Source organism: Podarcis raffonei, chromosome 8, assembly GCF_027172205.1.
Source record: "Podarcis raffonei isolate rPodRaf1 chromosome 8, rPodRaf1.pri, whole genome shotgun sequence".
Lineage (NCBI taxonomy): Eukaryota > Metazoa > Chordata > Lepidosauria > Squamata > Lacertidae > Podarcis > Podarcis raffonei.
This window is the reverse complement of record NC_070609.1, coordinates 40,262,183-40,288,374: the sequence shown is the minus strand read 5'-3', so window position 1 is coordinate 40,288,374 and position 26,192 is coordinate 40,262,183. Positions and strand designations below refer to the sequence as shown.

The following is a 26,192-nucleotide window of genomic DNA, read 5'->3' as shown; positions in this document are numbered from 1 at the left end:
GTCTCTTTGCTTTGATCTATTTACAAGTCCGGAAGGCAGACTTCCTGTTTATACCTTCCGTTTCGGCATCCAATTTGCTCAAAATTTCTCTGAATTTCTCCAATTAAATCAATAAGCCTACTCACGGGTAGTTACTTTTTAAGTCCGAATGTCCCAAGAAGTCAGCGCTCTCTGATAACGGCTGTGCGGCTTCCCTCCGCAGAAGAAGCAGTCGACTCAGCACCGCGCCTCAAACCCCGTCCTGCTCCGGAGCCCTAAAATGGGTTCCTTTGCAACTTGGGGGGGGGCGCAAATGGTGCCCGCCGAGTCCCCACGTTCACAGGCTTCCTCCGCCTACGATTTTTAAAGGGTCCCCGCTTTGCCGCAGTGGCAAGACCCGATCCCGCGGAGCTGATCCCTCCAAGCTCAGAGGGAATCCGCCATTAATCGTTGGCGCTGACCCGGAAGTCCCACAGATTAGAGGAGGTGGTGAGTATTGCTGATGCCAGCCTTCCCTCTGCAGCCTTCCATGGGCAGGAGGATCCTTTCAAGGTGGAGTCTGACTCCATCTAATCCCCATTTTTGTAGCTTCTAGTAACTCAGAAACCATCAAAAGGGTCTCTGCAGAATCACAAGGAATGGGAAGGCTGTCCTCCTCAACCATTTAAAAATAAAAATAAAACAAATGTGGCAATTACAAACTTCAAAACATTCTTTCCTAAGCATCACATCCAATGGAGCTTCCAAGTGGACAGACACAGGAGGAAAGTGCAGTGAACTTGTTTGAGAAGCCTAAGGTTTTCTCATTTTAAAGAAAAATCTGCGTTGTGGTTTTGTGACATATTGAAATCAGCAGAAGTAATGTTAAAATGAGTGGTAGAGACACAACAGTGCACCTCCCAGAAATTTGCTAAGATGAATAAGAATAAAAATAAAACATTATGCTGGAAGTACTGATCCCCCAGGGGTGGTTATAGCACATGTATGAACCAACCCTCATAGAATGACTGACTTACAATAATTTGGAGCTAATTAACAACTTACTTTAAACAATATGGTACTGTTTATTATAACCTTGCTAAATCTAGATAGATTCTAGTAACATGTTATGCAGATAACATATGACTCTCCCACCCTGTTTTCCTTATTATTTTTAACACTGTCTTGGCTTAAAAAAGAAAAAAAAACGAATACATGGATTACAAAACATTATCGTGGATATAGAATATAGACTAGGATGCCAATGAAAGATAAGTAGGGAAGTCTTTACTTACTATGATAAGATGATGGATGGATGTAACATGTTTTATGTAATTTGAAAAATGTGTAAAAATAAAGTGGGGAAAACCCCATTCCCTTTCCATCCTTCATAGAATCATAGAGTTGGAAGAGACCACAAGGGCCATCGAGTCCAACCCCCTGCCAAGCAGGAAACACCATCAGAGCACTCCTGACATATGGTTGTCAAGCCTCTGCTTAAAGACCTCCAAAGAAGGAGACTCCACCACACTCCTTGGCAGCAAATTCCACTGTCGAACAGCTCTTACTGTCAGGAAGTTCTTCCTAATGTTTAGGTGGAATCTTCTTTCCTGCAGTTTGGATCCATTGCTCCGTGTCCACTTCTCTGGAGCAGCAGAAAACAACCTTTCTCCCTCCTCTATGTGACATCCTTTTATATATTTGAACATGGCTATCATATCACCCCTTAACCTCCTCTTCTCCAGGCTAAACATGCCCAGCTCCCTTAGCCGTTCCTCATAAGGCATCATTTCCAGGCCTTTGACCATTTTGGTTGCCCTCCTCTGGACACGTTCCAGTTTGTCAGTGTCCTTCTTGAACTGTGGCGCCCAGAACTGGACACAGTACTCCAGGTGAAGTCTGACCAGAGCAGACCTTGCACAATGACATCCAGGTCAGAGACAGCCCACATTAGTAGCCTGCTCAAAATACTGCAACACATCTGGAAACCAACACCTTGACCCTTCTACAAAATGACCAACCCCCTGGCATCTCCAGGTAGGGCTGGAAAAGGCCCTTGTCTGAAACCCAGGAAAGCCTCTACCAGGCAGCGCAGGCAACAACAAACTACATAGACCACTTGGTCTGATATAGTATCAAGCCGCTTCCAATGCTCACCTCTAAGTTGCACGCATGTGTTTTAAGTGCATGAGAAACTGGACCTTTGGCAGAATCTATTGCACAGTCCTGGAAGACAGGAATACGGCATGAAACAGAGTTAAGAGGAAGTGCAGGTACGTCACATTAATTCTGGAAAAGGCCCCCCTGGAATTGCTTAATACTAAATATATCAACGTTCGTTGCTTTCATCGGATTAACTGCTGCTCTTAGTTTCATAACCAGCATCTTTGTCAGTATAGGTAAGTTTACTGAAAAACTAATCCAAATTTGTTTACATTTTTGGAGAAGCAAACCTCTTCTTCCTTGCTTATATATTCTCAGTGCTCTAAGCCATCAGGGATGTTTGCCCTGGAACTCTTTAAACGACCTGCTAGTCATGTGCAACAGAGAAAGCCTGGAGATTTGGGATCACCTTTCTCAATTGCACTGGGTGTTCTTCTTCGAGGCATCCAGGTGCACAAAGGGTATCTGAATGGCACTGTTACCTCATAGTACACCTGCCAATTTGCTTAACCATACTTCTGGTTAGTTTGGGGATTTTATAAAACCCCAGCATGCTACAGAGAGTTCATATGCATAACTCTCCCACTGAAATCAATGGGACTCCATACTTTATTCCAATTCCAATAGAAAATTTCTATTTTCCTCCAACAGTCAGCTCAGCGATTCCTGCCTGCCAAGCATGCTCAGTACTTATTCAGTTGGTTTTAGGAGAGAGTCTACCTGATAGGTTTATTATTATTATTATTATTTTACAGTTTTGCATACCTCAGAATTCTGTAGAGTCTGGTGATGGTATTTTACTTAGGTGTGTGTAGTTTTCTTTTGGCTACATAGGGGCCATTATTGGGAGAAACGAGATCACTATTTCTACAAATGACTCACCTTTGCTTGAATCAAGTTGTATATTGCGTCGGAAATCATCTCCTTCCTAAATGTGCCAAGAATTTCCCGTAGAAGTACTGAGCATTCTGTAGAAGAAAAAACAAATGAAACAGCATTTATGTGCCTGTAGGCAAATCTTTGTACTATCACAGGTCAGAACCAGTTGCTGGCTTACATCTCCTCCTTTTCTCTCCCCACCCCCATAGGCTAGCATTTAAGAGACCAAAAACCCCTTGACATGTAACCTTTGCTCACATAGGTGCTGCAGCATCTGAGCTGGCTTCCAATTACACAGTCTTGTACCCAGACGTCTTGTAGAAACACCATATTTACACACCGTGCAGCAGACAGATTATCAGCTGTGGTTCAATTTGGAACTCACATAACCCTTGTTTTAAAACAGCTGCCCTGATTGTCAGTTCATTTCCAGGCCATATTCAATTCATGTTGGTGTTTGAAGTCCTAAATAGCTGAGACCACAGATTCCTAAAAAGATCACCTCCTCCCCATAGACCCTCTGACAAACAAAGCCATAGCCAGAGGCAAGCCAGACTATATCTTTTTAGGGTAAGGGCTCATTCAGGCTTCCTTCTCTGCTGTGCTTTTAGCAGTGCCGGATTTACGTATAAGCTAAACAAGCTATAGCTTAGGGCCCCACTCTACTGGGCCCCCCAAAAAAATGTAAAGGAAAAAAACCTGGATGTACATTTCCAAAATATAAGAGAAAAAACAAATAAAATAAAACCTACATACAGCAACAGTGTTTTCTGTTGTGTAGGCTCCAATTTGTTATGTGCAAATGGCTTTAGATACCTATTAGGTCCATAAATTACTATATAGCATATATTCAACACAAAAAACAGTGATAATTTGTTGTTGACAAAGGACAGCTGGACATATAAAGGGCCCCATTACCTTCAGTAGCTTAGGGCTTCATCAAACCTAAATCTGGTCTTGGCTTTTAGGCATAGGTTTGTACTTTAAAGCTCTGTGTGCAAGTGCTTCTTCTCCCCCCCCCCCCCTGCCCAGGACTTTCCCTGCCAAAACCCACTCTTTACTGCTGAAAAGAATTGCATGGGAACACCAAACTGCTGTTTGTTCCAACTCAGCGTTAAAGAGCAGGTTTTCCTGGGGAAAGCCGCAGGGCAAAAAGACAAACTGCTCATACACAGACTGGGAAAGTGTGGGCCTGTGCTTAGAAAGTGCAGGGCAACAGATGAGCTCTCCATGAGACAGAGAACAACTGAGGTAAAGAGCAGAATCAACAAGGTTTGTGCTTTATTGCTGTCTCTGCTTTTCCTCAGCTGACACACTCATTTTCAGATCTGACCTATGAAATGGTAGCCAGATGGTTTGCCAGTGGCGAGCAACAATAGATGTTACCTGTAGCATGTGGTCTGTAGCTGGGCTCTTGGTGCCAGCAGAGAGCCATGAGCTGTAGCAGCTTGTTGCTATGTGGCAGACTGTTTGGTACGAACTCTGGTTCAATCCCAGGGCGCAAGCCACTGCAGACTCCGGTCACAGCTTCCATCAAAGACTTCTTGCCTGAAGTAGGAAAATAATTTTTTGTGTGTGTGCACGCAAAACTTATATCAACAGTCTGTAATTTGCATGGCAAATCAGTTCACTCTCAGGATCAAATTTCCATGTAACCAAAGAAAGCAAGAAAACAACAGCCACAAGAGGGCAGCATATACCTAAAAGTAACTGTAGTTACTTTATTTTCCATTCAGAGTAGGAAGGAATTCCTTCCGGACCCTTTATCATCTTGGTTTCCCACCTCTGCACATGTTCCAGTTTGTCAATACAGTATCCTTCATTTTGTTAGCTTTGGCCCCAATACTAGAAGAAGATGCTACTTGCACAATGTTTGAAGAGAATCAAGACTGTGAAAAGATGCTTCAGTTGTGCCACCTATTCCTGGAATGAGAATGCGGCTAACCCCACCTAGTTGACTGCTGGTGCCAGGCAAGAATGGAAGCCACAAAGAACAAACAGGTAGAACAATTTGGGAGCTACCCAAGTCAAATGTGTTAAGAAGAAGTGATGCATGGAGTCCCTGACCTGGAAGTCCTATTGAACCCTGCAAGATTTACTTCTGCATAAACATGCATAGGATGGGGTAGTATAGGGCATATTGGTCATAGCATATTGTACATGCCACCCCAATCTCTGAGTGGTGAGAGACTCCAGAGGTTCTAGGGCTCATTTGTTTGAGATGCTGATGAGAACCCTTAGGTGACCATTTATGGTCGTTGTCTTACAGAGAAACTTGTCTGACTAGTTCAGCAATAGAAATCTCTCTTAGATTCTAACCCTCACTGGGTACAGGGCCCAAGAATTGGACGGAACTCTGGTGAATCTCTGGAGAGAAGTGGCTAATTGTTTGCTACTCCCTTTGCCTGGCTATTTTAAAAACACGCAATGCATGCTTCCTTAGCTGGTGTTGGCTGTACCCAAATGCTAGATCTCTCCTGAAAGCTACCTGCATTGTTAGGTTTATGAACAGACCAATTTATAAGTTGCCCAACAATAAATATTCTCCAAGTAATATACATGGTTGAGTAGGCAAAAATAAACCATACTGAACAATGACTCAATAAAACCACAAATCACTGGAAACAACTCAGCAATAATAGAACAGCATAATCGAGTCATAAAACACAAGTGAGACACAAATCAATGCCCCAATCAATCCAACAAAAGTCAGCCAATCTACAAATGAACGAATTGCCATTGTTCTGCAGAGAGAGAAAATAAAATTGCATCAAATGAGCACAGACATGCAAAACTGACACCAACCAGAAATAGACTGATCTGCCCAGCCCTGTGACACATATACTTAGTAAAGGAATTATAATATATGGGTCAGGAGTTGGCAGACTCACTAGAGGATCCTTCAGTCACCCCTAAATTATGAAGATGCAGAAGTCTGTGGGTTGCATCCAATTGAAGTTCTACACAGTTCTACACCCACAGAACTGAAGGACTTAATTAGTTATGTCCACTAATTTTTATTTTTTGCTAAAGCAGGCAAGTCCACTAGGGGCTTAGCCACACGTACCTCTTTCCAGGCATAGTCTGGGATTTAAAGCTCTGTGTCCAAGCACCACTCCCCTCCCCCCTTTTTTTGCCCCAGAGCTTTTCCTGCAAAAACCTGCTCTTTAAAGCTCTTTAAAACTGGAGCAAAAGTCAAGCCACAGAAAACCTGAACTGACATTTGCTCCGATTCAGCTTTAAAGAGTGTGTTTTCGTGGGGAAAGCTCAGGGCAAAGCTGCACTCGGACACAGAGTATTAATGACAGACCTCTGCCTGGAAAGAGTGCAGCAAAAGGTAAGTGTGGTTAAGCCCCAGGATAGAGATGCATCTTACAGATGTTTGATGCAGATTTGTAACCATCAGGGAAGAATAAAAAGCAGCAGTAGCCATGGCCCTTAAAAGACTCAGAAGGCATTTGAAGCTGCTCCTTTTTCAAATGATAGCCAGCAGAAAAATATTCCAGTATGATTGCATTTAGGAAGGGACCAAACCAGATAGGAGGAGGTTAAATTAAACAGCACTTCTTTTATATCAGGGGGAAGAAGCTAGGAGGAAAATACAATGAAAGGCATACATGCAGCTGCCTACCTTTCAATGGCTTCTGTCTGACTAGGATTTCCCAGCACATCATTCCAAAACTAGGCACAAATATGGAAAGAAAAACGTCTGTTACTTTGGAATATCTGCTACCCATACCAGTTCGTTCACAAGCTTATGGAAAAATCCATTTTTCCTCATTGACCAAATAATTACTTCAATTGTTTTCAAAACTTGAGTTTCCACAAGTGTTGGTCTACACCCGAGTTTCCCCAGAATGTAAACTCTTCTGTGGTCAAGAAAGAAAAAAAGTTTGAGCCTTTCCAAACCTAACAGCCCTGAATCCGGAAATGGAGAGCAAAAGAAAAAAGAAAAGAAAAAACACCTATGACTAAAAAGACCAGTAGTTCCAGTTTATCTAAAGTATACATCTGCACGAAAGTTTGGGAAGGGCTCCAGGACGCTGCCTTATCACTCAGCCCTTCCACAAAAACAGAAAGGTTATTCAAACAAGTAGCCAGTATTAGGAAATTGTATCTTGGTATTGCACAGAAAATGTTACTCTGATCTTCTAGCTAACCCGGAGAATGCTTAGAAGTAAGTGATATGTACAATTGATGATGATGATGATATTAAACCACAAGTTGTCAGGCTCCATCTGATTTCTTTCTTTTATTTTATTTAGTGCAAGCCTTTGCATGCCTACTCTGAAATGTCCCACTGAACTCAGTTCTCATCACTCTCAAGTAAATGTACAGGACTGCAGGACTGAGATGTTTAATGCCCCTTCCTTCCAACTTCAATGGAAAACCTTCAGTCTTACAATAACTTTTAAAAAGAAAAATAATAGGAATGTAAGCACAAGCAAGGTATAGGCAAAAGCAGCAGTTTCATTTAAAAGCCAGAACATTATATGGCAGCAATAATTTAGCAAATTAAACCACCTGAATAAATTCAAAAGGTCACATTGTGTTGAAAAGATGCAAGACTCAGTGCCAAGACACTCTGAGGAGACCATTTCCCAGACCGAGTGGCACAGCCTTTGGTGCATCAAGATATGAGATTCTGTTTTTGAAATAAAAACTCACCTGTAAACATCATCTTCTTGTGAGAAGCTACCCCCTTGAAGTATTTCTGGGGAGAGATAAAGCAAATCCCAACAGCTTCTGTTGTTACAGTTCTGTAAGACAGATCTTAGTTGCTGCCTTCTCCAGGTGGCTAGGCCATAGTCTGATATCTGAAAGAAGGAAATGAAGTTTAAGAAATAGGATATGCTATTAACTGACCTAGCTCTCTCCTATGCAGTGCCCTCCAGATGCTTTGGACTACAACTCCCATCAACTCCAGCCAACACTCCAGTGTTGGCTAAGGCTGATGGGAGTTGTAGTCCAGAACATCTAGAGTATGCCGGTAAATGTTTAAACAGACCCACCTTAGCTCTGTACTGCAGATCTAGTAGGACATTTGAGGGTTTTAGGCTGTGGTGAAGGACGGGAGGCTTCAAACTGTGTAGATAACTTAGGCCCTCTGTCACATCTGCTAGGATTCTTACACAGAGAGGAAAAGGCAGCTCTGGGTAGAGTTCATGCTAAACAAAAAACAGGTTCACAAAGCCATTATGTCAGTGTTCAGCTCTATCACTACTTTACTAGTATCAATATTACCTAATGCACTATTTAAAAATGGGATTGCCAGTGTAGCATCCTTCAGATGTTAAATGGACTGCAACTCCGATCCTCCCTGAGCATAATTTATTCTGGTTTGGGCTGATAGGAGTCCAGCTACATCTGCAAAGTACCAGACTCTCTTTCTCTACCCACACCCCAATTTAAAACATGCATTTCCAACCCAATTCAAAGTAAATATCACTGTGGGTCCTGAACAAATTTTAGCCAGACATTTTTTGGTGATTATGCTAACGTTGTGTGCGGAAGATGTGTTCCTTTACTAATAATAATTAGTAGAGGATTAGTTTAGTATGTTTGGTTTTAAATGCTGCATTGCTCTGCATTTTGTGGTGTCAAGTCATTTTAAGATTCTTCTGTAGCAAGCAGCAAATAATTTTATGCCCCTCCCCAAAAAACACAGTTGGCCATGCAATTCTATACATGCTTGTTTCTGAGACAAGTGGGACTGACCTCCAGGTTGAATGTGTATACAGAATTGCAGCCTAAAATGCCTGCTGGAGAAGAACCTAGAGGTTCCAGCCCAAAACATACCCCTTCCATATCCCAATTGTTCACTCCCCAGCCCACAACCAAGGCAACCTAAACCTTGCTCTCATTGGCGGTTAATTCAGAATTGTTCAGAATGAACAATTAAATGATGGAATTTGCCGCCAACTTTTTTTTTTAAAAAAACCTCTCCTTCCCTGTTACAATACCCTATCTGCAAAGATAACGGGGTGTCATGTTACTGAAGACAAATGCAGGCAGAAATGAATTATACCCTGTACAAGCAACATAAAGGGGCTCAGTAGAAACTCACAAAGGATACTTTGGAACCGCTAAAGGAGGGCTTCACAAAAAGACTCCACTGCCTCTTACATACCTCATGAATGAGCAAATTGAGAGATCCATTATGCATCCATTCAGTGGCCACCCCAAGGACTCCTTGGAACTGGTAGATCCCAACAGGAGGCATGAGCCTGTTGCACTGTATGCAATGTATGCTGGCTACCTCTTGAAGAAGTGCCTTTAAATCTCTGCAGACATGATAAGGATCAAAAGACAGCAGTTATGCAATGAATATTTCATTGATGAATTCAGTGAGAGAATATTAATTCATTACTGCAAAAGAACTTGTCAAAAAAGTACCTTTGTGGTGCACAGCAATTAAACTCAGAAGTCTACAGTTAACTATTAATTCCACATTTTCGCCTGAACCAGGGGTGCTGTGGTTACTAGGTCACCTCTGGACTCTTGGCAGCAGGGCTTCTATTAGCCTTAGGGGCTGAGAGGCAGGGAAAGTTTACAGTATGGGATGTACTGAAAGTGCACTGTTAATTTATAGTGCCTGAATATAATCACACAGGTAAAGGATGACTCCATTAGGGGTGCCTTAACAACCCCTGGAGCAAATACTGAAGGTAATCTACAGTCAGTATTTGGGACCCACCCCCAACCGGTTTCTAAATCCTTTCCATATTGTAAGTGAAGGGTGGCAGACCTTGGGCCCAAGTGCCAAAGGTGGCTCTCGAAGCTGCTCTACTTGGCTCTTGGAACTCTGCTCAGGCTATACCCCCTCTGTAGGCCACGCCTCTTGCTGGCACTGCTCCGCCCCCTCCTCAAGTGCTTCTGCCCGGTTGGAATGTGCTCTTGGACTCTCACGGATGGAGGATGGAGAGGTGAGTGCATGTTTGTGTGTACAGAAATTCTGACTGGATGCAGCCTACCATACATCTCTGTGTTGCTCCACTCACTTTTGCCTCTGGTTCCCTGCCCCTCTCACTGGCATGTGGCTGTCATGAATTCTGACAGTAACTTTAATTTTTAAGTTTCCCCTTAGCCTAGAGGTAGAGCACATTTTTTGCTTGCAGAAGGTCTCAAGTTGGTATATCCAGGTGTGGATTGGAAACTCTAGTCTGAAATCCTTGAGTGATGCTACAGCCTCCTATGTTGTAACCTTGTACCAGTAATCCATACCTAACCATATCTACTTCCTTTCACTTTCTCAATATTACATATTTGTGTGCATTCCCACCACTGTAGAGTATTCTGCTTCTGTGCAATTCACACTTATTTCCAATGCAGCAGCAGAAGTCACCACCCATTCTAGGAATGAAACAAACAAACAAACAAACAAACAAACAAACAAACAAACAAACAAACAGGAAACCCACCTCTCTGTTGTTTCCTGGCTAGTCAACAACTTCAAGGAGACATCTATATTCGAAGGTGCATGGAAGGCTTTGAGAGCAAAGCCAAATCCCGTCCTAGTTAGACAAACACTCTCCAGATCTTTCTGGGAAAGGATGGGCATCAGGTTTGACATTTTGCGATGTTTAGAAAAGGACTGAAACAGAGAAGTGAAGCATTTTGTTCTGATTGCTTGTTTTTAAAAGAACACTACTGCCAGCATATCACACTGCAATACAAAAAGTCCTGAATTACTCCCAAGAGTGCAAACTGTTGAACTCCAGAGTCAGGAGAATTATCACATGTAGCTTGAGGCTCTTAGTTGAAGCAGCATGATTTTTTTGTTTCTGGTATTGTAAACTGAAGGGGGCTATGTTGAAGCAGGCTGGCCAATCCTGCCATAATTTGCTCTTGTGATTATTAGATGACCAACTCTGCATTAACAGAAGGACAAGCCAGGGACACCTCATCCTCTGCAGCATACATCTTGGTCCATAATTCTCATGGAACTTGTTGTCATGGAACTAGAGCAGGAGAGTCATCCCTTACAAATTAGGAATGTAGAAACAGGTGCATGAATCAGAGGAGCACCACATGTTATGGGACAGCAAACTCCTACGCAATACCTCTGGAGCTGGATAAGAGATAGCATCAATAAATGAGGTCGTGTGTTCCAAAAATAGAAAGGGACTTAAGCAGCATTAATCCCTAAGTGCATTATATGCAGACAGCGCTGAGTGAGTTAGGAAAGCCAGGCTGAAATTAAATATTCTTCAAAATAGAGAATTTAGGACTGTGGCTTTCAAGTGCTGTTGGGTGAACTGAGGGTCTCCTTGGAAGCTTTGCAAAGTTCATCTGTTCATGAATGGGAATGAGCATCAACGGTCAGTGGCAGATCTTCCTCTGCTACCATTTACATTTGTATCCTATTTTTCCATATGTAATAGCTCAAGGTGACTCACAGCAATAAAACATGCTATTTACAATAAAATAAAAAGCAATACAACAGAAGGATATTGAGTATATTTTAGGGTTGCACAAGCAACATTCAGGCACAACAGGCCTATGCACCATTCAAAATCTTTTCCATATTGACAAATCTGCCAGGGAATCCTTGTATATTGCAGAGGATTGCAGAGGATACGCCCTAAGGTGCACCCTGTTTCAAGCAGAGTGTTAGACAGATATATAAGGCAGCTCTGAGAAGCTGCTTCACACGAAGCAAAATGTCCTACAAAGATACATAGATAAGTGTATGTTTTGTATCCCATGTATACCGTATTTCATGCTATACATGTGCATCAGCAAGCCTCAAATGAAGACAAATCCCTATGGCATATACTTGTAGCACAACAGACATGTGTACACTTTTCACATTGCATTTACCCACACATACAATATCAGTTTTCTACATGGAAATGATAAGGCCTCATTGATTGAACCGCGTGCTTTCTGCAGGAGGGAGGCGGGAGAGATACAACACTGGAACATGGAAAAGCTGTGTTCATTTCTGAGCTCTGCAAGTATAATCCTAGTTTACCTGCCTAGATCACATCATTAAATCAAGATGTCTCTATACTCCCAATTTGTACAGCTTGGATGGTCTTCTTCAGTTTACGAGCTTTTTGGTATAATCTTTGTCATTGTGTTTATTTACATGACCATGGAAACCAGCGCTCCAAACTAGGCTTTTATCTCTGTGCAAGCAGTATTAATTCCAGTCACATAGCCTTGCTAGTCTGTTGCAATGAAGAGTCTTGTGGCATTTTAAAGAAGAAGAGATGTATTGCAGCATCAGCTTTCCCAGACTAGAAGAGGGATGGGAAACTCTCCAAATGTTGTTGGACTGCACCTCCCATCATCCAAGACCACTGGCCATGATGGCTGGGGCTGATAGGTGTTTAAGTCTGACAACATCTGGGAGCCACAAGTTCTGCAGCCCATTGTTGTCACAGGCACAATCAAGCTTGCTGTCACAAAAATAGCCACAGAATTCAATCATGCTCACACACAACTGGTTGATTGTCCTTTGGCTTGTTACATTTCCAGCTTTAACATTTGACAACCTGACAATGATTTTCCTTCCTGTAAGATTTAGCCAGAGATAGCATCCTACAACATGCAAGGATTTCAAGTGGATAAAAGGAAAATAATCCAAGGCTTTATGCTCCAGTGGACACAAAGATCCTGACTGCATAACTATCCCTGAGAGCTTGCAAGGTTAAGTCCTAGTTTGAACCCCCACAACCCTGTTCCCCCTATCTCCCCTGGACCCCTGCCATCTGGTTGAGTGAGCAAGAGTGGAGCAGTTTTTATCACTCTGCCTAATTCCTCATACCTTCTCGGAAATAAGGCTATTTTAAAATGTGACTTGCTTATGAAATATTTCTAGCCACAGTTGGGGTTTTTAAAAAAAGAAAAAGAAAAAGATGCAGTGAAATTGGCAAAGCCAAAGACTGTTGTCGTTCTTTTAATCTATTTCGCTCTGCTGAAGAAGCACATAGCCTTGGCTTTATCTTTCACTCCTCTTTTATCCACACATTCAGTCTGTAGCCAAGACATGCTGCTTCTCCAATTACAACACAGAAAAAATATAACCCTTTCTCAAAAGCCCTGGTGCATGCTCCAGCCACCTCTCTCGTAGAATACTGCAATCTTCACTCTGGCCTCCTCACATCTAACCTGAACTCTGCTATCCAAATCATCAAACTCTCTCATTATCCTGGTCATGCCACACTCTCTTCTTGGCTGTTCCCAGATACAGCACTAGCTCTATGTCCTTAACTTTGAAGTCCACAAAGTCTTTGCCACCACTTTATCTCTTTGTTATTATATCTAAATACACCCCTGTCCATGATTTCTGCATCACTTGCTCCACTTGGTCCACAATCCAAAGGGCTCCTGATCCCTTCTAACAGCTCCATCCTTTCTTCCTTGCTTGGGACTTCCTCCCAGATCACCTCTATGATGCTACCTTTCTTGCTTTCTTTAAATCTCTCTTCAGAACCCACCTTTCTGTACTGAAATCCATAAAAGTTCATAAGGCAAGCTGGAAACAGGGACAAAGTCCACAAACATATTGATTTGCCCCCAATGTGGAATGTGTGTGGAGCAGAACAAATAGAAACTAAGCAGAACAGAAAGTGTAACTAGCAGCTCTGGTGATAGGGCTGAAATAAAAACTGTATCTGAGCTGACCCAAGACCTCAACCCTGACCAAAATATGGTTTAGCAGGCCAAAGTTTGCTTTCACTTTCACATTGTATCTATTCTAAGTGATCACTTGGCATTTCTCTTCAAAAGGAATTGTCAGTGGGAAACAGAACTTGTTCACCTACTAATGTAAAATGCATTGCAAGGATGTTTAGCTTGTTTAAAACCAGCAACTATGCAACTAGCCCCCAGAAGAAAAGTGGAGGATCTGATTCTGCAAACTGCACCCATCCAAGGCATGGCATTATGTCACAAACAATGGATTTAATTAATTGAGAAATGTAATAAAATCAGCCCGTGACAGCACAATCCTTTTCATGTAAATCCCATTTAGTTCAGTGGGTTGTATCAGCCCAATTCATAAGTGTGTATCAGATAGCAGTCAAAAAGACATGTTGTGCAATCCATTTCAGCACTGCTTTACAGAATAAAGACTTAGTTTCAAATCGGACTAAAAGTGAAAGGGCCGGAAAAGTGACTTCTTAAAGATATAAATATATAAATAATTCTTATAGGACCCCTTCTCATTAGGCCGGGTTTTATTCCCCCCCCCATACCATTGCTATGCAAAGAGGTGGGGGAAACAGCATGTTTTGGAACACGAAGTGTTTAACTATCATCTGACCAGCAAGCATTGGGGGACATTTGAGAACTTGTCCCACGTTACAGAATTTTATTTTTGTTCGTCAATTATGCTTCAAAATTACCTTCAACAGTCACGAAAATTTGCAGACTCATTCTAGTACTAGTTGGTACAACAAAACAAAGCCTTCATCAGATCCCATTGTCACCTCCTGTTGTGGGATGTCCCCTGCTTTAACAACCTCCCACTAAAACAAAGCAAAACACCATTCCGTAAAAAACCCAATTTCTTTAGCCATATTGGGTGGGGTGGGGTGAGAAGAGAACACTTGCAAGAGAGCATTAAAACTTACCTCAAAGAATGTGAGCAGTGAATACGCAGGCTTAATAGTGGTCAGCTGCTCTGGAGAAGAGAAGAGAGTATCTCCAACCCAGCACACTTCTGCAACGCACTCTTGTGCTCTGCTGATTATGAGTCAGATGCACAAACTCCTCCTTTATTGGCTGCTGACAGAGGCCAATTTTCCCCCCAGGCTAAGTTACAATTGTAACTCTTCCGTGCCCACAGATGACTTCATTTTCAACCGTGTCTGCCTTCCTTCTGACATTCTGCAAAACACATTTAGCAAAAATTCATACAACATGCAAGAAGGGAGGATTCTGGTTTATTTGTCAGTAATAAACCCTGATTAGTTAATTCAGACAATACCTCAATACCTTTAACCATGATCCTCTATAATAATAATTTATTTAGATTTTTTATATATATAAATGTGGCTTACAATAACGATAATAGTATGCAATTAAACATTAGCATAATATAAAGCAATACAACTATAAAAGGCAACAGTTTAAAAAGGAAATGGAATTCAGACAATACTACGGTAGGAAGTGAGGAAAAAACTCCACACATCAAGCCTATCAAGGCAAACTTGCCCTCCTGCTTGAATTTTTTTTAAAATTTTTTTGGTAGAAGTGAACATTACAGGCAGCAGCATTAAATGTAAACCTGACCCACATGCCACTCAATTACCAAGGGTATGAAAATAGAGAAAATGACAGAATGGCAGAGAAGAACAGAAAGGACAGGGGAAAGAAAAAGGACGCAAACTCTTACTCCACTCCCTTGGCTGTTGCATTTACTTTTTTTTTTTAATGTTTTCTTTCCATTTCTGGAGGGGAGAGAGACTTTCTGCTGGCCACCAGGCAATTCCTTTTCCCCCTGCCTTGACCCACCCTCCAGCCCAGGAAGCCTTTCCCAGACCATGACTTTGAGAGCAGCAGAAGCAGCTGGAGAGAGAGGAGTTCAGGGATATTAAATATATATATATTATAAGTTGTCTGTCCTTGTTTCTCAGTTTGACCCTTTTACATGTTTTTATGTTTTGTGGTAATTTATGCTCTGTGTTTTGCTGTTACTTTTATTGATTATAGATTAGCAATTCTTTAATGTAATTGATAAGTGTAAACTGTTTAATTATTATTTGCTGATGTGTTTACTATTGGATTAAAATGGATTATTGAATATTGTTTTATTTGGTATAAGTTGTTTATTTTTAAGTTATTGTGACTTTTTTATATTGGATCAGATTGTTACTATTAATGTTTGATGTTTTATTATGTTTTTATATGTGTTGGAAGCTGCCTAGAGTGGCTGGGGCAACCCAGCCAGATGGGTGGGATATAATTAAATTATTATTACTAATTATAATTCAAAGGCACTGCACTGAGAGAATGTGACTACAGTGGTACCTTGGTTCTCAGACTTAATCTGTTCCGGGAGACCATTCAACTCCTGAAACCATTCAAAAACCAAGGTGCAGCTTCCGATTGGCTGCAGGAGCTTCCTGCACTCAAGTGGAAGCCGTGTTGGATGTTTGGCTTCTGAAAAATGTTTGCAAACTGGAACACTTACTTCCAGGTTTGTGGTGTTTGGGAGCCAAGCCATTCAAGCACTGTACTAGTAACTCTGGATTGCCAATGAAATAAAGGATGTAGCCAAGCCTGGTAAACATTTGGCACCCGGGGGCAGCTGATGGGGTTTCACCCAAATATCTACCAGTAAGCCCTGATCTACCTCCTGCCCAGCCCTAGTATGAAGTCCCACCTGAAGGCTGAAATTGCTGGCCGGCCACTTGCAGGCTAGCTCGCAGCAACAGCTTCATCGTTTGATTCTACTGAATGTACAGAGTGGGCTGCACAGTTGTATTCATTTTCTATGCACCAGCTTGTCCTGCACTGGCTTCAGAAGCATAAAGAGTGGCTGAGGATACCCAGCCAGATGGGCAGGGTATAAATAATATATATATATATATATATATATATATATATATATATATATATATATATTATTACTATTGAAGAAAAAATGTTCTTGGAGAGCTGCCACCAAGCAGTGAAGACAAAGCTAAGCCACGTGGATCAATGGTCTCACTCATTTTAAAGCAGCTTCCTACATTCCTATGATCTATCTCTCCTCCACCAACCCATTCACTCTCCTGCATTGAATTCATTGTCAACTACCAGGTGAGTTGTTAAATACAAGCCTGCTGTGTGCAAAATGGCTTGACTGACTGAAGAACAGCAACGTGACTGAAGAACAGCAATGTAACAAAATATTATATCTTAACATGGGATCTGGCCAGGACACCAGAAACCAAACTGCAACACATTGCTGTTGCAGATAAGACTGCAACTGTCAGCTGTTACATCTTTAATAAAGGATTCAGCCTTTTGTGGGTTCATTGACTCTTGAAAGGTTGAAGAAAATATACTTTTTAAAAAGGTGCCCAGGTTTGGGGGGGGAAAATCAGTAGGTATGAGTTTCAGTGAAAGAAAATGTTATGCAAATGCCAGTGTGGGGTATAGATTAATTGAGTTGGTCCCATCAACAACGTTCAGAAAGGATAATATTGTGGATGAGCAATGTATTTCTGAGTAAGAAATAAATGAGTCAGAGTATCAGGTGGCAAAACATTGCAAATCAGCAGCATGTAGGCTACCAAATACCACAGCCATTGCACATCCCTGTTCAGAAAGCCTGTGGGAATGCTAGGAAGGTGTTCTGGTGAACTCTTTCTGTGTCATTCTGGTTATTCAGGTTGGGCAGCACCTTCATTTGTCTGGATCTGACAGAGACTGAGGACAGACCTATGCTACAATGCCTTGTTCATCTTTGTTATTTGCCTCTGCACAGAGAAGATGAGCAATTAAAATGACGTTGAGCTGTTCAGGCCTGGAAAAGCTGCCACCTTCACCTATTCACAGGTGTGCTTCTCATCGGCAGCTGTGAGCTCATGCATTTAGGTGTACTGCAGCCAACAGCAGCCTCCTCCAACATGGTGCCCACAGCTTCATTGGTCAGGGGCCAATGGGAGTTGTAGTTGAAAGCATCTGGAGGACACCAGGCTGGCCAAGTGTATTGTTCAGAAGCCTTGCCTACAGTTTCTTCCATGACATGTTAGTTTTTGCATGTATAGTAGTGTGCGATTAATATGGAGTACCATTCATTTACATGCATCACAATCTGCAGTCTGATCTGACACCATGCAGTAGCGAAATATGAACCATGTTCAGCTTCTGCCCATTTGAGCTGCCCCTTGTGAATGCTTTATGCAAAAAAAAAAAAAGCTTTGCACCCATGTAGTCATGTTTAGTTCAAGGCCTGAGCCCTCCAAATATAAATTAAGAGGGAGAAGTAAAACAGTGGTGCCTCTTGGCTGACTTGGCAGGACCACCTGTTTAGCACCTCCCCTCCCAGAACTGCCTCCATCATCATCCATTCCACCTGGCTCCATCAGAGGGAGAAGCGAGACAGTGAAGCCCCCTGTGCTGGTTTAGTGGGATAGGCTCCTCCCATCCCAGTGTGGACTCTTTGCAGTGGCCCTTCCACTTAGTCATTATGAAACTCAATGGCAAAGTATAGGCTCTGCATGCAGAAGGTCGCAAGATTAATTCCCATAATTGCTTGCCAGAGGATTTCAGTGAAAGACCCCAGAGAGTCCTTGCAATGCTGTAATGCATATATGGCAGACTCACATGAACTTGGATTGTGTGTTTTCCTCTTCCCTCCCCATCCCTTTCTCCTTTTGCATTGTATCCATTAAGAGCTCACAAACTATAAGCTCACAAACTGCAAAGCTTTTTACAAGCAGTCACAGAAGGGCACTATATAAATTCAAAAAACAAACACTATGCTACTGTAGCCTAATGATGCAGTTATGAATCAGAACATTCCCAGTTCATATTTCACCTCTACTATAAACTTGCTTAGGCAAGTCACTCTCCCTCAACCTTAGCCCCCCATCTGCAAAACAGGAATAACAACATCAGCCAAGCTTACAGTGCTGCTGTACAGACAACAGCATGGTAATACAGACAGCATACTTTGACCACCCTGAAGCACTTTATTTATTAACATTACCAAGCAAAGCCTGTCCATTGCTGCGTTTAGTCAAAATATGCAGAATATTTATATTCAAAGTCATCTAGATGTGGAAACACATACTTCCCATCTCCTTGGAAGAACACGGGCCTCGTTAATGTCCACACCCCCTCATTAACATCCACAACCCTTTGTTAACGTCCACACCCTCGGAACATCAAGTGCCAGGCCTACCTAGTTCCAGGATGAAGTCTTTGATGATTTAAGAAACACTGATGATTCATGAGAAGCACTAGGACTCCCAGACCTTTCCCTGGTTTCTATAAATGCAAGAGCTGTGATACTCTCATAAGGGAAAATGAAGACACAGTAGTGGTTCACCAGCTTCTTCGACAGCTCACAATTCTGGAATGAGCCCTTTTCAATTTGTAGGTCACATTCTTCATGGGGGCTGCATGCCAGTGGCGGGCAGTGCTAGGAGAAAAAGTGAGTGGAGCAATGGGCATGACTACATCCCAGCCCTGCAAAAGTCAGAGATTACACACACACACACACACACACACACACACAGAGAGAGAGAGAGAGAGAGAGAGAGAGAGAGAAGGAGAGAGCAGTGTGCAGCTACATGAGAGTTGTAGCTACACCTGGGGTAGAGCAGGAATGACAAAGGTGGTGGGGCTATGGAGAGTCCCGGGGTCTGGACAGGGAGGCATTATGGGCTGCATTTGGCTCCTGGGCTTGAGATTCCCCAGCCCTGCCTTAGTACACATCATCTTATATAGCCTTAATCAACATGATAGGAACACCTTCCACAGTTCCAATTTCATGCCATTATTTAGCAACATTAAGATTACATGCCTAAAATACTAGCATATGAAAAGGAGGTTGTCAGCACTGGCTATCAGTTTTTGTGTTCTTCCTGGGGCCACTTCAGAGTACTGTAATGTTTTTGACTTGTATCTCTGCCTGTTAGTAATGATAGGCAGAGGCTCTGGGTTTGGAGGTTAAAAGAGTGGAGAAAGAAGGGAGACTTGCTCCAAGGACTTCCTTGTGTTTCTTCTAAATATTCCAACACTGAGATTCCCTGGATGATCCCAGCTTCCATCATTATGAGAGACTCTATTTTCCCCACACTGCATAATTATACGCACCTCTATCATGTCTGGACCTTAAGTCTGATCCTGCTATGCTCTTCTTATGTTTTTAAACTGACCCAAAGTGAAGTGGTGGTTCTAGGGTGCTTTCCAGGCAATGCTAAACTGCCCAAGGCAAGTAAGTATCACTTTCAGCTCTTGGCAGAGCAAATGACAATGATGAAAGGGACTTTCCCAAAACCACTATTAAATTTAACTGTCTAATTTTAGAATATAGAAAAAAAAATTGAAAACCCAAAGGAAAGAGCAAATGGTATGTAGGATATATAGCAGGTAACATGAATGAGAGAATATTCTTATTTACTGACTGCGGGAAGTGGAAAGAAGAGAGAAAATGGAGAAAAAACTAGTGAATTATCTTATAACAACCTGAGCTCAGGCACAGTGACTGGACTTTCAAACCTGGCCTTATACACCCTAGATTTGAAATGCCATGGTGCATCTGCAGCAGCACAAATTGATGCCTTCATCTGTCCTACCTGCAATAAAACATGTCTCTCCCATATCTGCCTCTACAACCATGCTGCAACCTTCCAACAGTTTGACTTTGCCCACAAAGTCGCACTCCTCCATTGTCAGAGAAGACCCATGAAAGTTGATGGACTTGCCATTGAAATCAATGTATTTTAAGTTAGTCAAGTCCATCAACTTCCATGGGTCTTCTCTGAGTAGGACTAATATTGGCTAATAATCCACACTTTTACCCACATAGTAACCCTATGAGATAGGTTAAGCTGAGAGACAGTGACTGGGCCCAAGGCCACACAGTGAGCTTCACAGCTGAATGGGGATTTTAACCCCATGTCTCCTAGGTCCTAGTCCCACACTCTAACCCTTACACCATGATGGCTCACTTAGTACCTTCATGACTACAAGAATAGAATGGAGCTTGCTTCTGCTGTCCTGATGCTAAACGCATTTGCTTGAGAATAACCACTAGACCTTGCAGGTTCTGTAAGAAATTCTATAAACCATATAACTATGGTGCTACAGCTTTTCCCTGTGTAAATGCACATTATTCTGAGGAAACAATGCAATTTTGTAATTATGCTTGCAAGCAATCTGTTGATAGGAAAAGCCCCAAATGATTTCATTGTTTAGTGACCTTTCATTCACCTCCTGTGGTAATTAACTCAAAATGATCTAATGCTCCTGGAATTTAGAACTGGCATGATGTAGTCTGTAGTGATATTCTTCCTCCACTTTTATAGAAAAGCAAAAGGCACACCACTTGAAAATGAAAAGCAAGGAGGGAAAATGCTGCTAGCCCTCCTGCAACCAGAAGCGGTTTTAGGGTGGCGCGACTAGTGTGGTCACACTAGGTGCTACCCTGCAGGGTATGTGAAAACAATGCTATAGAATGGAGCACAAGAGATGGAGGGGTACCAGATTTTAGTGTCACACAGGGCGTGCTGAAATTTGAGAGCCCGAAGTCCACCACTGCCACAACAGCTCCTCTCTACAAACAAGACCAGAACTTTTGTTGTAGGAATGCTGCCCTCTACAGGAATCACATGGCTGCACATGGTTCACCTGCTTCCATTTTTTCTTCCTACCTTTGGCGTAGGTTAGGTTAGGCTGAGAAACGAACAGGCCCAAGGCTCAAAGTCACCCAGTGAGCTTAATGGCTGAATGGGGATTTGAACCCTGGTCTGCCAGGTCCTAGTCTAACACACTAACCACTACACCTCACTGGCTTCAATGTGAGTTATTCCAAGCTAAGGTGGCATTTCCAAACAGGCACATACTGTACAGGACTGAAAACTTTCTGTTCTATCTGGGCATAAAGGGTGTAGGAACGGGTCAAGTAACACGAGCCAATTCCAGCAAACTGTTCTCCATTCACACAATGGGTTTTTGAAGTGATTCTGTAAGTTCATACAAAAGTTACAGTGACACGAGTTCTCCATATCATTCTTTTAAAAAGGTAATTGCCTGACAAGAGTTAAAAACAGGAATCTAGCTTTCTGTTTACTGAACTCTCAACTCACCCAAGCAAAACTGCATATAACCTATTCTGTTGCAAAGTTTCCAAGGGCATTAACTCAAAGAGGAAGTTTTTAAAGATCAGCAACAGGAAACATGACAACAGACCCAACCCTAAATATTCTGTTTTCTTTGTGAGACATGGCTTCTCCATCTGTAGCAAAATTTACACATGACACCAACGTTGGGAGAGAGAGGGAGAGAGAACCCTGCAAGACTCACATATCCAACTGGCTGGGTAGACAAGGGTAAGCAGTTAAGATGTTGCTCAGCGGTAGAATGTGTGCTTTGCATCTGTGTCTGCAAAGGGCCCCACATCCAAACACGAGTACCGTGGTACCTTGGGTTACAGACGCTTCAGGTTACAGACTCTGCTAACCCAGAAATAGTACCTCAGGTTAAGAACTTTGCTTCAGGATGAGAACAGAAATCGCGTGGCAGCAGTGGGAGGCCCCATTAGCTAAAGTGGTACCTCAAGTTAAGAACAGTTTCAGGTTAAGAACGGACCTCCAGAATGAATTAAGCTCTTAACCCGAGGTACCACTGTATCTCCATGCAAGGCTGAGAAAGAGCTCCTGGCTGAAACCTACTGGCTGATCTCTGGCTGCTTTGCAGGAGATTGGCAAGGGATTGCAATTGCTAAATGATAGCAACAACAAAACAACTTTTCTCCACCTGAATCAGGTTGCTGACATGAGAAACCAAAAGTAGACTTTTGTGTAAAAGTACTGTGAGCTAAATTCAGTTCTAGTACCGAAAAGCAATCCTGAGACTCAAAGGCACACTGTTCTTTCATTCTTTTTGTGTCTTTTGCACATGGCTCTGGTTAGCAGAATTTGAGTTCTAGTAAAAATACCCCAAAGAAGATCCAATAAGTCTGAAGTTTGCTCATCCTTGACACTGATAATATGGAACGAGATGGGTCAATGGTTTGACTTGAGACTGCTTCCTATATTGCAAAAGCAATGCTTTAGAAATGAATAATGCTCAGTAGCAGCAACTTATTCACCAAGCAGATTCAGTCATGGCAAAAAGCTTTGTGGGTGGCAACATGGGAACACTGCCTTCTGTCTGCTACAGGTAGCATTTTTCTTTGGGTGTCAACCTTGCATGAAGAAGGCCACAGGTCCCTCTACTGGCTGGTCTGAAGGCAGGTGAAGTCACCATTTAGGTAAACCTAAGCAGGTTTGGGTCTGGTCGGTGTCTGTAAAGCATATTATGCCAACTTGGGTTTCATGATGAAGAAAGGTGGTTTATAAACATATGGAAAGTATATTCAGAAGCTTTTTAGCTCACACCTTTTTAGCTTAGGTGTGAGCTATTTTAAGTGTTCGTTTATTCAAAATATCAATATGCTCTCCTTAAGATGAAATTCTTCAAAATAAATATAAATATTCCTCTTCGCGGGGGGGGGGGGGCGGGGACGGACCGCGCGTGGCCGCCATGCCTCCTGAGTCCCAACAAGGTGCAGGAGCGCAGCCGAAAGCGCGCCTTCTTACCTGAGCAGCGTCAGCACCTCAGTCCCGACGGGGCGGGGCCACGAAGGTGGAAGTTGGCAGGGTTGGGCTGGAGAAGCAGTACCTGCCGCCGCCGCCGCCCCGCCCAGACTTTCCAGCGGGCCAGATCACCACAGGTGCGTAAGAAGGCGCCCGCGCGACGTCTCTCCCTTGGCCCGACGCCAGGGGCGGAGCTTGAGAAGAAGAGAAAAGCGCGGGAACGGAACCCGGGGTCCACCAAGCCCCGCTACCTGGGCTTGGGTAGGCTGAAGGGCCGTCTCGCGCGCTTTAGCAAGGGCACGCGCAAAGGCGTTTGGGTGGTAGCTCGGAGTACGCGCGGTCGCGCCCCCCCTCACCTGTGCGTCCCTGGGGGCGTGGCCCCGCTCACCTGCGGGGCGGTGTCGCAGGCAGACCGAGGCCACCCGCTGCTGCCTGGACTAGCGGAAGAGACGGACTGACTGGCCGGCGAGGGGCCGAGCGCGCGTTCCTCCCTGCCAGCCCATCGCCGGGTGGCCGCGGGAGAGGCTGGCGCGCAATTACTCCCCTCACAAGCAGGTCAGGCTCCCGCCGAGCCTGCCTGCCGCTTCTGCTGAGGTCGACCACCCCGACGACCGCATGGCCTCGGGCTCGTACAACGTGAGCGGCGGCCACGCCCCGGCGGACCGTGGCCCGACGGCGCAAAACAAGCCGGACAACACGGCCTTCACTCAGCAGCGACTCCCGGCCTGGCAGCCTCTGCTGTCGGCCGGCACGGTGCTGCCACTCTTCTTCTGCTTGGGCGTGGCCTTCTTGGCCCTGGGCTTGGGGCTCCACTTCTCCTCGGAGGACATCCACGAGCTGGAGCTCGACTACACCGGCGCGCCAGGCTCCAGTTGCTCTCGCTGCGCCAACGTCACCAGCAGCCCCACCCGCCATGCACCTTGCACCTGCGTGCTGCGCTTTGAGCTGCCCATGGATTACCCTGCGCCCGTCTGCCTCTACTATCAGCTCTCCAACTACTACCAAAACAACCGGCGCTACAGCATCTCCCGCGACAACGCGCAGCTCAGCGGGGACTCCTGGGCGCTGACCAACCCCGTTACTGAGTGTCAGCCTTACCAAAAGAACCACAAGCTCCCCATCGCACCCTGCGGGAACATCGCCAACAGCCTCTTCAATGACACCTTCGCCCTCTACCAAGTGCTTCGCAATGGCTCCATGGTCTCTGTGCCCCTGGACAAGAGAGGCATCTCCTGGTGGACCGACACCAACGTCAAGTTCCGGAACCCCGAATTGGTCAATGGGAGCCTGGCACTGGCCTTCAAGAACACCACCAAGCCTCCCAACTGGCCCTACCCAGTCTACGACTTGGGCAACAACACGGGCCCAAACAACACGGGCTTTGTCAATGAGGACTTCATTGTGTGGATGCGCATCGCCGCCCTGCCCACCTTCCGCAAGCTGTACGCCCGCATCCGCCAGGGGAATTTCTCTGTGGGGTTGCCCCGTGGCACGTACCAGCTCAATGTCACCTACAATTACCCTGTCCTCTCTTTCAATGGTGGCAAGAAGGTCATTTTCAGCACACTTTCCTGGATGGGGGGAAAGAATCCTTTCTTGGGCATTGCTTATCTCGTTTGTGGTTCGGCCTGCATCCTCACTGGCATTGTCATGCTAGTTGTGCATTTGAAATATCGGCACCAAAATGAGGAAGATTAATGGAGCAGACTCCGACAGTCAAAAGGTTTAGGGGAGGACTGCTGCAGAAAGTTTGCTGGCCAGATTATTTCTGGTATTAGAATTGAACTTAGTTTGTAGCCTTTCTTTTTTAAAAAAGAAGCCTCATCTTCAGAGTAGCTGAGAATCAAGTAGATGCCTCTGATTGTGTGTGAGAATGTGTGTGCTGCCATCTTCAATCACTATAATTCAGACATGTGGGGTATTTCTGCCAAGGATAGCCAACCACTGCATGGTTTTCTTTATTCACAACAGAGATGCCCCCAGGGAAATCCATGTTTAATTAAGGGTACAGGAGACTCTCCTCTTGTTTAGTGCTTATGAAACATGGCCTGTTTTCAGAATACTGAGAAGATGTGTCCTTTGCAAAGGGGTACCGTGCCAAAGTTTTAATAATGAACATTATTAAATGTTCATTCATTCATTCATACTTCATCACTTTGATTTGTTCTCCAGCAGAATTGTTCCCAGATTGAGAGTCCTACTGGAATGACTTGAATGTAGTATCATACATTCAATTTTACAGCAGTCTTCTGTGTATGTACTTTCTGGCTAACTTCAGAAGTGATGCATAGATACCTGGGGGATTCTACATGCAGTGATACACAAAGTGTGTTCACTGGTGGAGTTTACAGCATTCTTCATACTTTATTGTGTTGACTATGAGCCAGCTGCACTTGCTTAATAATGCATTTTAAATTCTTTGTTGGGATTCAACCATCTTTGGATGCCTTGGGTTTTAAGGTATCAGTTACTTTAGCCTTCTCATTCACTTATGAAGACATGCCAGTTGAGATTGATGGAAAGCATGCTACTGGGCGGGGGGGGGGGGAGAGAGAATATAAAGTATCATGCATAGGAAATCCACCCATGCTGATTTTCTACTGTTCTGTTTTGTTTGCAGACAACTGACTGGAAATATCTTTTCTATCATGCTTTTTGGTAACTAATCACATTTTTAAATTCTCATTCCATAGAAGGTTGAATAAATCTGAATGACTGAGAACTGAAACATATTTTAGTATCATTCCATTTCAATAAAACTCACCCACCTAGCAGGAAGTCCTACTTATTTCACTGCAGCTAAGCAAAATGTAGTACACTAAAAGATTGCTTGGTTTTCAGTGACATATGAATGGATAAGAAATCGCATTGCTTGGAGATACACTTGAGTTCACTTGTTCCCACCCCACACCCCAGGCTGTATGTGGAAGGCATATCCAG

The 26,192-nt window shown here is 43.6% G+C and overlaps 2 protein-coding genes across 4 annotated transcripts in view; one reads left to right on the top strand and one right to left on the bottom strand.

Moving 5' to 3' along the window:
* LOC128419129 (receptor-interacting serine/threonine-protein kinase 2-like) overlaps window positions 1–23,719 on the bottom strand; it is a 33,907-nt gene extending 10,188 nt beyond the window's left edge. Inside the window, exons 1-10 of one of the 3 annotated variants that reach the window (XM_053399499.1) lie at window positions 23,641–23,719; window positions 14,586–14,841; window positions 10,422–10,594; window positions 9,131–9,284; window positions 8,013–8,168; window positions 7,669–7,817; window positions 6,632–6,681; window positions 4,387–4,548; window positions 3,004–3,089; window positions 2,116–2,184 (exon numbers count right to left, since the gene is read on the bottom strand). In XM_053399499.1, the coding sequence (XP_053255474.1) occupies window positions 2,116–2,184; window positions 3,004–3,089; window positions 4,387–4,548; window positions 6,632–6,681; window positions 7,669–7,817; window positions 8,013–8,168; window positions 9,131–9,284; window positions 10,422–10,573 (978 nt within the window). In that variant the 5' untranslated portion in view covers window positions 10,574–10,594; window positions 14,586–14,841; window positions 23,641–23,719. Of the gene's footprint in view, window positions 1–2,115; window positions 2,185–3,003; window positions 3,090–4,386; window positions 4,549–6,631; window positions 6,682–7,668; window positions 7,818–8,012; window positions 8,169–9,130; window positions 9,285–10,421; window positions 10,595–14,585; window positions 14,842–23,255; window positions 23,349–23,640 lie in introns of those variants that run through there. The other 2 variants (XM_053399498.1, XM_053399501.1) reach the window with 2 other exon arrangements.
* Window positions 23,720–23,867: 148 nt separating this feature from the next.
* On the top strand, window positions 23,868–25,500 carry TMEM30B (transmembrane protein 30B). Its single transcript, XM_053399513.1, has one exon. It carries the CDS (start codon window positions 23,868–23,870, stop codon window positions 24,948–24,950), a length of 1,083 nt encoding a protein of 360 aa, XP_053255488.1. The 3' UTR covers window positions 24,951–25,500.
* Window positions 25,501–26,192: the final 692 nt, after the last annotated feature.

Bases quoted from the DNA above. Each gene is read 5' to 3' on its own strand.
- TMEM30B (XM_053399513.1), top strand. From the start codon at position 23,868: ATGGCCTCGGGCTCGTACAACGTGAGCGGCGGCCACGCCCCGGCGGAC.